The 13,161-nt window shown below is 42.6% G+C and overlaps 1 protein-coding gene across 3 annotated transcripts in view; it reads right to left on the bottom strand.

Moving 5' to 3' along the window:
• Positions 1 to 13,161, bottom strand: part of LOC143296537 (protein shuttle craft-like) — a 48,382-nt gene that overhangs the window by 19,781 nt on the left and 15,440 nt on the right. For all 3 annotated transcript variants that reach the window (XM_076608558.1, XM_076608574.1, XM_076608566.1), the window contains exons 8-13: positions 12,269 to 12,359; positions 10,396 to 10,604; positions 9,386 to 9,517; positions 8,199 to 8,281; positions 5,636 to 5,744; positions 3,523 to 3,642 (exon numbers count right to left, since the gene is read on the bottom strand). In XM_076608558.1, coding sequence (XP_076464673.1) covers positions 3,523 to 3,642; positions 5,636 to 5,744; positions 8,199 to 8,281; positions 9,386 to 9,517; positions 10,396 to 10,604; positions 12,269 to 12,359 — 744 coding nt within the window. The remainder of the gene's footprint in view (positions 1 to 3,522; positions 3,643 to 5,635; positions 5,745 to 8,198; positions 8,282 to 9,385; positions 9,518 to 10,395; positions 10,605 to 12,268; positions 12,360 to 13,161) is intronic.

Below are 13,161 nucleotides of genomic sequence, written 5' to 3'. Positions count from 1 at the left end.
CTTGATTTTTAAAAGACATAAGCATACACTACTGTATCTAAATTGTTATTCCATTGTCCATCACAAACAAGAGTCAAAAGCGCGATCGTTTTGCATTTACCGAAGTTTGAAAGCCGTCTGTTTACGTTTTGTTAGTTCAACCGGAAGCAGGCCTAGTGAATCAGGGGAGGCTATGCAAAAGAGCGCTCTTCAGACTTGAAGAGTAGAAAAGTGGAGCACACGATCGATTTCGCGGCCGTGCAAAATCAAAATGAATTTATGTTTGAGACTTGTTGCTCTATGTTTTTAGTGTGCGCTCTTAGTTTTCAGTTCGCGCTCATCAAAATTCTGAAACTAGAGCGCAGGCGCTCATGTGAAAAAATGTTAATGACGAACCCTGATCATACACAAAATTATATTATATAAAAACAGGCATATAAAACAAAACAAAAAAATCCCCGCATGCATCTCACATGTCCTGGATGAAAAAAAAAATGAAAAAAAGAAGAAGTAAGAATGTCCTATAAGTAAGTCCAGAAAGACCATCCAAAAAAAAAATCAGACTTTCTTTTAAAAAGGAAATTTTCTATCTAAAATTACGTTTAAATTATGTGACCTGGTTGGAGACATAATTTGACAACAAACAAGAACGCCAGAGAATCCACAGACAGACAGAAAATACAAAAAAACTTAGCCGTATGAAGAGCACAGGAACAGGAGTCATAATGGCTGCCGGAAAAAGAGGGCGCTAGCCAGGGGGACAAAGGGGAGGTTACCTACTTCCAGGAAGTTATCTGCCGAGTACTTTCGTTTTCTCCGCATAGGCGGATAGTAGTTTGCACAGGACAGGAATGTCAGACCCCTGCCAGAGTCTGCACTAGCTGGGTCACGGTTAAGTATGTGTAATTAAAAACAAATTTAGGTGAAGAGACCAGCGAGGCAGAAAACAAGAAGGGAAGAGACATCAGAAAGAAAACAAATAAGCCAGGAAGAAAGACAGCAATAGAAAAGATGATATTTCCAGCCCAGAATTTCCTAAAGATTGGGATTCGGATTAGGAGTTTAAGATCTCCCTCCACTGGAACGCCCACAGGGTGACAGTGGAGAAGGCTTCTGATAATGTCTTCTTCTTCTTCTGCGCTCGTGGGCTGTAACTCCCACGTTCACTCGCATGTACACGAGTGGGCTTTTACATGCATGACCGTTTTTAACCCGCCGTGTAGGCAGTCATACTCCACTTTCGGGGGTGTGCATGCTGGGTATGTTCTTGCTTCCATAACCCACCGAACGCTGACATGGATTACAGGATCTTTAACATGCGTATTTGATCTTCTGCATGCGTTTACACACATAGTAAGAATGTCCTATAAGTAAATCTAGAAAGACCATCCCAAAAAAATCAGACTTTCTTTTAAAAAAAACTAATTTAGGTGAAGAGACAGAAAACAAGAAGGGAAGAGACATCAGAAAGAAAACAAATAAGCCTGGAAGAAAGACAGCAATAGAAAAGATGATATTTCCAGCCCACAATTTCCTAAAGACTGGGATTCGGATTAGGAGTTTAACTCACTCAGTACGGCCAGTCCTCTCTTCTCCTCTACACAGACCCCTCGGATGTCCAGTGGGTGTCTGAATGACCCAACCTTTAGCTTCCGTCGTCAGAATTGTGGTATTCTTTGCCAGCATTCACCTCTTCAGTATAAGAGCCTTCCGCTTGCAATATTTTGATGATGGTAATTGGGGTGAAACGCTGTTAACGTCGTCTCTTTCGCCGTTCGTATGGAGAGAGTTAAGATTTCCCTCCACTGGAACCCCCACAGGCTGACAGTGGAGAAGGCTTCTCATAACGCATAAATATGCATCCCAGAGGCTCGAAAATGAAAAGGACCTACTGAATGTTTTCATTCATTAACTCTCTCCATACGAACGGCGAAAGAGACGACGTTAACAGCGTTTCACCCCAATCACCACCATCAAAATATTACCAGCGGAAGGCTCTTATACTGAAGAGGTGAATGCTGACAAAGAATACCACAATTCTGACGACGGAAGCTAAAGGTCAGATCATTCAGACACCCACTGGACATCCGACGGGTCTGTGTAGAGGAGAAGAGGGGACTGGCCGTACTGAGTGAGTTAAGCAAGTCCCATAAACACATGAACTGAGTACAAATCCAGTATGAAAAGAAAAGTTTCAGTCTGATGCTGGGATCATCTCCTATAAGAGCTGTTTCTCTTCAGCATTTTTTCTCAGGGTTTTTTTTTGTTTGTTTGTTTGTTTGTTTTTTTTTGACAATTTTTATTCTGACAAAGGTTCCCAGAATCTAATAGATTTTATTCATTGGAAAGTGAAAGCGTAGAATGCCGCTCTGAACACTGACCATTCAACATCAAAACAACACAGGCAGAACAATAAATAGTCACCAACACACTGATTCCATTTCAAAGCTTAATCCTGTACTGAAAATTGGAACTTGATTTGTTCAGCCGGACACTGTGTTGGCATGAAGATCCACTGGTTTACACCACTGAAGTGACTCAGCAGCAGTGCAGGGTCTCCTCTGGTGTGCGGCCTCCTGGCGACCTAACATCGATGGTTCCCTGTGGACTGCCGACGCTGGAACTGCGACGGACGAACCCGGGTGTGGCCGTGTATGGGGGAATCTAAATGAGCGGCGTGGGAGTAATGCCACTGAAATGATGCAGATGATGGGGCAGCAAGCAAAAAAAAAAAAAAGATCCACTGGTTTAGCTGACTACAGATGGCATCTTAACATGTGCGATCATACAGCATGTACCTGGTTGACAAACACCAATTTGCTATGTTCTGAAAACCACCAATGACTATCATGATATCAGCAGCACTTGTAATATAATTATAAGCAAAGAACCTCATCTTTCCTACACATACTCAAGTTTACTTCTAACTGAATGTTTCAAATTGAATGAAATGGAAATCTTTTCAGAACTTGATCATCATTATACACTTCTAGTGGGTAGATTCTGTTGTGAAATATTCTTTCTCATTGAAATATTCTTTCTCACTGATTTCAGTACTGATCAAAAATAATGACACCATTTTCCTGCTACAAAGACTATGCATTTAAAGTGTAGTCTAGCAAAATCACTGGACTATATTTCACCCCTTTTAGTCCGTGTTCAGAATCAGACTTGAATTAACTCTTTCCATACAAATGGCGAAAGAGACGACGTTAACAGCGTTTCACCCCAATTACCATCATCAAAATATTGCAAGCGGAAGGCTCTTATACTGAAGACATGAATGTTGACAAAGAATACCACAATTCTGACGACGGAAGCTAAAGGTTGGGTCATTCAGACACCCACTGGACATCTGAGGGGTCTGTGTAGAGGAGAAGAGAGGACTGGCCGTACTGAGTGAGTTAAGACATCCACCATGAATCACTACTTCAGATGGATTGTCTCTGACAACAGATTTCATCTGGGTGTGTCCATTTATCCCTTCCCAGTGACCTGGACCTCTGGGTTGTGACAAGCACCAGCTGACGAGGCACCCCCTACCTGGATGATCACAGTTATGCTGGCGTGTGCAGATCCTGTGGCAGGTAGGGGGCTTTGTGCCGCAGGGAACCGGGGGCTCCATCACCTCCGCACCACAGTGACAGGTCAGCTCCTCAAAGCCTAAAACACAAAGACACACAGCTGTCATTTCACCACAGTGACAGGTCAGCTCCTCAAAACCTAAAACACAAAGACACACAGCTGTCATTTCACCACAGTGACAGGTCAGCTCCTCAAAACCTAAAACACAAAGACACACAGCTGTCATTTCACCACAGTGACAGGTCAGCTCCTCAAAACCTCAAACACAAAGACACACAGCTGTCATTTCACCACAGTGACAGGTCAGCTCCTCAAAACCTAAAACACAAAGACACACAGCTGTCATTTCACCACAGTGACACATCAGCTCCTCAAAATCTCAAACACAAAGACACACAGCTGTCATTTGAATGAATGAATGACGGGCGCAATAGCCAAGTGGTTAAAGCGTTGGACTTTCAATCTGAGGGTCCCGGGTTTGAATCGCGGTGACGGTGCCTGGTGGGTAAAGGGTGGAGAATTTTACGATCTCCCAGGTCAACATATGTGCAGACCTGCTAGTGCCTGAACCCCCTTCGTGTGCATACACAAGCAGAAGATCAAATACGCACGTTAAAGATCCCGTAATCCATGTCGGTGTTCGGTGGGTTATGGAAACAAGAACATACCCAGCATGCACACCCCCGAAAGCGGAGTATGGCTGCCTACATGGCAGGGTAAAAACGGTCATGCACGTAAAAGCCCACTCGCGTATATGCGAGTGAACGTGGGAGTTGCAGCCCACGAACGCAGAAGAAGAAGAAGGAGAAGAAGAATGAATGAATGAATGATATGGATACTTAAGAATAATAATAATAATAATAATGGATACTTGTTGAGTGCTTTCCTTCCTTAAAGGGAGCCCAAAGCACTTTACAATAAACACTAAACACACACACACACACACAAACACACACTCACTTCTACTCATTTCACCACAGTGACACATCAGCTCCTCAAAACTTCAAACACAAAGACACACAGCTGTCATTTCACTGCAAAAATTGTTCATCCAGTCATAAAATAAGTATGTAAAATTCTTATATCCAGCTAGCTGCAGCTTTCAGTACTGTGTCATCAACCTCTGAATTGTGAGAAATGCTGTTTCACTTGATACACAGTCACGAATCATTTAGTAAAAGTCATGATTCAAATTTTGTAAGACCTGAATGGCTTTATCTGTTTCTGAGTGATACTGATCTTTCTATTTATTATCTCCAATTATCTGTCTTTGGACTGTACTGGTCTTAATTTAAGTCATGATTCTAGCTAATATTTCTACATCATTCTTACAGAAGTGACATCAGAGAATGTTTTTTTGGTTTTTTTTATCCCCAGTCATGTGGTAAAAACCAGCTTCCCTCCCTCACTTCAGACAAATGCAATAGCCCAATGGTTGAAGCCCTGGATTCCAATTCAAGGGTCCTGGGTTTGATCCTGGTTTCAGCGCCTGGTGGCTAAGGGTGGGGTTTTCTTATCTCTAAGGTCAACATATGTGCTGACCTGCCATTGCCTTAATCCTTTTCATGTGAATAAACAAGCAGATCATCTTCCTCTTCTTCTGTGTTCGTGGGCTGCAACTCCCACGTTCACTCGTATATGCGCGAGTGGACTTTTACGTGTATGACCGTTTTTAACCCGCCATGTAGGCAGCCATACTCCGCTTTCGGGGGTGTGCATGCTGGGTATGTTCTTGTTTCCATAACCCACCGAACGCTGACATGGATTACAGGATCTTTAACGTGCGTATTTGATCTTCTGCTTGCATATACACACGAAGGGGGTTCAGGCACTAGCAAGTCTGCACATATGTTGACCTGGGAGATCGTAAAAATCTCCACCCTTTACCCACCAGGCACCGTCACCGTGATTCAATCCCAGGACCCTCAGACTGAAAGTCCAACGCTTTAACCACTCGGCTATTGCGCCCGTCAAGCAGAAGATCAAATATGCACATTAAAGATCCTGTAATCCATGTCATCTTTCAGTCAGATTTCAAACTACAGTCTAAAGAATACTGTGACCAACTCACTGGCTTGCAGACAATGCCGGCAGTTCCCTCGGTGACACAATTCTTCGCACTTGTGCAGTCCACAGCTCAGAGGTCGGCCGCACACAATTTCACAGATGTGAACGTCCCGCTGTAACGCACACACACAGACGAACAGAGTCAGCTGAATGTACATAATCATGGCTGAATAATAATAGTAATAATGATAATAATAATGATAATGGGCATTCAATAATGCATATTTCATAATGCAATCAACTTCCTCAGGACAGGGGCCAGAGTGCTAACAATCAACATCAATACATGAAAAAATGGTTACAAAAATAACACAGGGCACCATAATCAAAGACGTACGACAAATGAATGTGTCAATGGTGAAGTACACACACACACACGCACATAAGCATGCATGCATGTGCATACACACTCACACACTGTCTATAACTTTGCTTTGAACAGCTCATTCCTCCCCTTCCTCTTGGTTTAAATAATCTTTAACTCACTCAGTATGGCCAGTCTTCTCTTCTCCTCTACACAGACCCATCGGATATCCAGTGGGTATATGAATGGCCCAACCTTTAGCTTCCGTCGTCAGAACTGTGGTATTATTTGTCAACATTCATGTCTTCAGTATAAGAGCATTCCGCTTGCAATATTTTGATGATGGTAATTGGGATGAAACGCTGTTAACGTCGTCTCTTTCGCCGTTCGTATGGAGAGAGTTAATTATTCAACAATACACATGATTACAATGCAATGAATGACAAAAAAGCATCAACAAGCTTAAAGCTTATACTGTGCTCACAACGTTGCACTTCAATTTTATCATGACGGCTGATGAACCATATCATGACTTGTATCAAATAACATTCATAAACCGTAAGTAATGAAATAATGAAATAAAACAAATAAACAAACAGTACATAATATAGTAAAATAATGCTAATATCAAATATTAACATGAGATTAAATTTATTATCACCCCTTCCTCTTCCTTATCTAGTTTCTACAGTTTTCAGCTCACAGGTATCATAAAACCTGTCTTTCACTCATTTGGTTCAGAATTATGTATGCAGGTGAAGGACTGGTGTGACAGCATGAGTCAGTGCTATGTAAATACTTCTAATACTGTTATCATTATCATTATTCTAACTATTATATCATCATCATGCACATACATACCGTGCAGCACAACTCATTGCACTATACACACACACATACCGTGCAGCACAACTCATTGCACTATACACATACATACCGTGCAGCACAACTCATTGCACTATACACACACATACCGTGCAGCACAACTCATTGCACTATACACATACATACCGTGCAGCACAACTCATTGCACTACACACATACCGTGCAGCACAACTCATTGCACTATACACACCCATACCGTGCAGCACAACTCATTGCACTATACACATACATACCGTGCAGCACAACTCATTGCACTATACACACACATACCGTGCAGCACAACTCATTGCACTATACACACACATACCGTGCAGCACAACTCATTGCAGTATACACACCCATACCGTGCAGCACAACTCATTGCACTATACACATACATACCGTGCAGCACAACTCATTGCACTATACACACACATACCGTGCAGCACAACTCATTGCACTATACACACACATACCGTGCAGCACAACTCATTGCACTATACACACACATACCGTGCAGCTCAACTCATTGCACTATACACACACATACCGTGCAGCTCAACTCATTGCACTATACACACACATACCGTGCAGCACAACTCATTGCACTATACACACACATACCGTGCAGCACAACTCATTGCACTATACACACCCATACTGTGCAGCACAACTCATTGCACTATACACACATACATACCGTGCAGCACAACTCATTGCACTACACACATACCGTGCAGCACAACTCATTGCACTATACACACACATACCGTGCAGCACAACTCATTGTACTATACACACACATACCGTGCAGCACAACTCATTGCACTATACACACACATACCGTGCAGCACAACTCATTGCACTATACACACACATACCGTGCAGCACAACTCATTGCACTACACACACACATACCGTGCAGCACAACTCATTGCACTATACACACACATACCGTGCAGCACAACTCACTGCACTACACACACACATACCGTGCAGCACAACTCATTGCACTACACACACCCATACTGTGCAGCACAACTCATTGCACTATACACACACATACCGTGCAGCACAACTCATTGCACTATACACACACATACCGTGCAGCACAACTCATTGCACTATACACACACATACCGTGCAGCACAACTCATTGCACTATACACATACATACCGTGCAGCACAAGTCATTGCACTATACACACACATACCGTGCAGCACAACTCATTGCATTATACACACACATACCGTGCAGCACAACTCATTGCACTATACACACACATACCGTGCAGCACAACTCATTGCACTATACACACACATACCGTGCAGCACAACTCATTGCACTATACACACACATACCGTGCAGCACAACTCATTGCACTATACACACACATACCGTGCAGCACAACTCGTTGCACTTGTGTCGCCCACACATTCTCTTCTTGTTGCATTTTCGCTCGCATTTGAAAGGCTCATTGGCTGCAGTCAAAATAAAAAACACAAATGATGTTCATGATCCTTATGGCAATGACGACATGAAAGAAGAAGAGAGACACAATTCTTTGATGCTCAGGGATGCTTCGACGGATCAGAAAATTAAACAGGACACTCATTCCTACATTCGCTTCGACGGATCAGAAAATCAAACAGGACACTCATTCCTACATTCGCTTCGATGGATCAGAAAATTAAACAGGACACTCATTCCTACATTCGCTTCGACGGATCAGAAAATCAAACAGGACACTCATTCCTACATTCGCTTCGACGGATCAGAAAATCAAACAGGACACTCATTCCTACATTTCACCAAAGAGGAAAAGCCTTTCTTTTCTTTTTTCTTTTTTTTTTTTTTTAAATGTAATTCAGCAATTTTCTAAATCACAGCTGCATAAGAGTAGAAGTCTCTCACACAGTGCTGGGGGGAAAGTGGCAGTACAAGAGTTCACTAACACAATTAAAAACAGTACCATGCACAGAATAACTAACTTCATCGAAACATAATCAGCTCTGGCATACTCAGAATAATAAGACAATTTGTAGAAACAAACAATTTGCATCATTAACAGCATTACACCCTCAATCTGATGATGCTGGCTTCAACAATCAACAACCAAACAGGCGAACCACTGAAAATGGAGTATGGCTGCCTTTATGGTGGGGCAAAAAATTGTCATACATGTAAAAAGCCCACTTGAACATTTGCAAGACGGGCGCAATAGCCGAGTGGTTAAAGCGTTGGACTGTCAATCTGAGGGTCCCGGGTTCGAATCACGGTGACGGCGCCTGGTGGGTAAAGGGTGGAGATTTTTACGATCTCCCAGGTCAACATATGTGCAGACCTGCAAGTGCCTGAACCCCCTTCGTGTGTAGACGCAAGTTAAAGATCCTGTAATCCATGTCAGCGTTCGGTGGGTTATGGGAAAAAAGAACATACCCAGCATACGCGCCCCCGAAAGCGGAGTATGGCTGCCTACAAGGCGGGGTAAAAACGGTCATACACGTAAAAGCCCACTCGTGTACATACGAGTGAACATGGGAGTTGCAGCCCACGAAGAAGAAGAAGAAGACTTCTATTCTGACCAGAAAACTGCTCCAGTTCACTGCAGGGGAAGTCCTTCTGATTGGCTCCACACACACAGGTCAGCGTGGTGACCCCTTCGCACTGACCGCACGGTCCCTCGTGGCACGTCTGCTGGCAGATGTGAGGGTTGTCTGCACCACAGACAATAATGAATATTACTAACAATACCAATAATAATGAGGTTAATACCACAACTAATAATAATATAAAAAGGACATTTTCGATCTAAAATTACGTTTAAATAACATACTTACCGTGACCCAACTAGTGCAGACTCCGGCAGGGGTCTGACATTCCTGTCCTGTGCAAACTACTATCCGCCTATGCGGAGAAAACAAAAGTGCTACGGCCGATAACCTCCCGGAAGTAGGTAACCTCCCCTTTGTCCCCCTGGCTAGCGCCCTCTTTTTCCAGCAGCCATCATGACTCCTGTTCCTGTGCTCCTCATACGGCAAATTTTTTTTTTTTCGTATTTTCTGTCTGTCTGTCGATTCTCTGGCGTTCTTGTTTGTTGTCAAATTAATAATAAATATGAAGAAGAAGAAGAAGAAGAATCAAAGCTTCCTAATTTGAAAAGTGTCTTTCCCAAGGACACAACACCATACTGAAACAGGGCCTCAACCATGATCATTGGTGAACACTGGACCACAAGTCCAATGCCTAATCAACTCTGCCATGGCTACTCAATAATAACAATAATAGAATAATAAGAATAATCATAATAACAATTAATTATTACTATTATCATCATTCAGCACCAGTAGGTCACAGTATCATATTTGTGAAATCAAACACCAAGAGTACACTTAAACATTTATGTCTTTTATATACACATGGTGAATGAATATGATTCTCATGTATTGTCTGTGTGTTTCACAACACAAATTTATTTCTCGAAGATAATGAAGTATTCTGTTTTCTCTGCCATTTGAAACAGACAAACCCAACCATCATAAAAGAAATAATAAATGGATTAAAAAAAATTTAAAAAAAGAAAAAAAAAAGGCACCTGGCGGTCCACAGGTCATAGGTCGGTTGCAGGTCATGGTGCAGGTGGGAACAGGGTCAAGGCAACTGATTCTGGGTGGGGCGTCAATGTCAGTCAGGCGCGTCTGCCCACAGCAGCAATGCTTGACCAGGTCAGGGATCAAGGGGCAGTCTCCACAGTCCCCCGGGTGGCACAGGTCCTCACAGACGTGATTGCCGCACTTCAGATTCCTGCCCAAAGACAGCGTCCAGCGTCAACACCCCTCACATGCATGTACACGCAATGGATCAAATCAAGCCTTGCTGCCTGTTGCCCAGACACCTGTAACAGGGCCATTTCAGGGCTGATACCATGGGTGAGTGTGACAAATATTTCTAACGCTGATACCATGGGTGAGTGGGACAAATTTTTCTAACGCTGAAAAGCTTACAGCCAGGGTCTTGGGGCTACATAACCAAAGTGTTTATCTTAATACCAAAACAAAGCGAAGATATTAAGAAAAAAAAAAAAAGTTTTCTTCTTGGTGAATTACCCAAATGCCAATATAGACGTTTGTGACACAACAGCGGTAACATTTTACACACCAAATTAAGAGACTCATATTTGAAACCAACATAAGAGTCTTGAAGTCTAGTAGTCAATGAAAACTCTTGACAACAATAACAACATTTTACACATTACACTAGAAACTCGTATCAACAACTGTAACATTTTATACACCATATCAAAAGACTGACAATAACAACTGTAACATTCTAAAATCATATAAAAACCTCATAACTACAACCATAACATTTTTCCAGCCTATTTGAGACTTGACAGCAAGTTACATTTTACTAACCACATTACAATACAATACAATACAATACACAAACCTGTATTGTCTATACTTTGGTACAGAGATTTTCTTTTTGGCAGCAGCACATGTCCAACATAAGAAGAAAACAACAAACAAATAAAATGAATAGGAAATAAAAAGATAAATTAAATGGCACCAAATGGAAATAGCTATATACAAATATACAGATTACTGAAATTTATGTGCCTCTCCATTTCAGTCAGCCAAACCGCACTGCACATCTATCCACACACACACACACACACACACACACACGCACACACGCACACCACGCACACACACCTCGCGCACACACACGCACACATACACTCTCTCTACAGTGTTCCTGACATAAGGTAGCATTCCGAACGACAGAACACTATAGCGGTTTCAACAATTAAAATTTTTTTCCACGTTTTCCTCATGGGGTTGCATAAAAATCGCAAACTACACCGGGCATTGCGAACGTGTCATGGGTCAAATGGAAGGTTTCGTCGTAAGGTTCCGTAACTGTACACTCGCTGGCCAGCCGTTGACCTTGGTATCCCACATGACAAGCTACTCTGCATATCTATCGATAAAGGCGTTGCAGGCGATACAGGTGGAAATTTTAGAGCAAACTAGATCACGACAGCAGCTTTTTTACTGCCGCTGAAGTGACTGAAATGCTTCAAACTGAAGGTTTCGACATTGACGAGGATGACGTGAAGACGCTGAATAAAGTATCTGCAGTGAAGAAAGCTACCAGCAAGAAGGTACTGACAGTGACCCAGCTACCGAGGGCTGTAAAGAGAGGGAGGGGGGGTGGGCATACACACAACATGAGGAGAGGGGTCAGTGGGTCAAGTACAGGGAGTTTCATTCAGTTACTTTATGTTTTGTATTTTTGGCGATTTTTCTCCTTACCCTAACAAATGGGTTGTCTGCAGGGGAAAGCAAGGGAGAAAACTGTTCGTCCGGAGTGAGTTCATAACCCTAACATTGTATACCCCACATTTAAGAGACTCCTAACAACGACATCATCCATAACCGTTCACAATTAAACACAGTACTGACTTGCTGCAGGGCTGCTGGCAGGAGTAGGACAGCATCACGGCCTGCTCCGAACCACACAGCACCTCCCTCTTCTTGTGGCCCCCATAGCACTCTGACAGCACAGCAAGCACGGCATCCAAGTCAGAACCAAATATATCCAATCTACAATATCTTCTTCTTCTTCTGCGTTCACTCGTATGCACACGAGTGGACTTTTACGTGTATGACCGTTTTTACCCCGCCATGTAGGCAGCCATACTCCGTTTTCGGGGGTGTGCATGCTGGGTATGTTCTTGTTTCCATAACCCACCGAACGTTGACATAGATTACAGGATCTTTAACGTGCGTATTTGATCTTCTGCTTGCATATACACACGAAGGGGGTTCAGGCACTAGCAGGTCTGCACATATGTTGACCTGGGAGATCGGAAAAATCTCCACCCTTTACACACCAGGCGCCGTCACCGTGATTCGAACCCGGGACCCTCAGATTGACAGTCCAACACTTTAACCACTCGGCTATTGCGCCCGTCATCCAATCTACAATATATGTGTGTGTGCGTAATACATACGCATGCAGATGTCAAAAAAGCACACAGGTAAACAATGATGCACTACAAAATGATGTGTTGCGCAAGGTGTGCAATGTGGTGTGGTGGGGTGTGGAGCAGTAATGTGTGATTATGCAGTCAGCCGTAATCTCTTTAGTCAATTAGTTTTACATGAAATAATTTAATTCACTGGTCATTTATCTATTCCCAACTTCATCAAACTTTATTAAAATCTTCAGTATTCTTCTATTAAAATCATTGTCACTTATTTATCCAATAATTCTTTATTTCAATTATTTCAATCATGCAGTATACAGAAAGAATTCAGTATTCTTCTGTTAAAATCATTGTCACTTATTTATC

Source organism: Babylonia areolata, chromosome 2 (genome assembly GCF_041734735.1).
Source record: "Babylonia areolata isolate BAREFJ2019XMU chromosome 2, ASM4173473v1, whole genome shotgun sequence".
NCBI lineage: Eukaryota > Metazoa > Mollusca > Gastropoda > Neogastropoda > Buccinidae > Babylonia > Babylonia areolata.
This window is presented reverse-complemented; position numbering and strand designations above follow the sequence as displayed.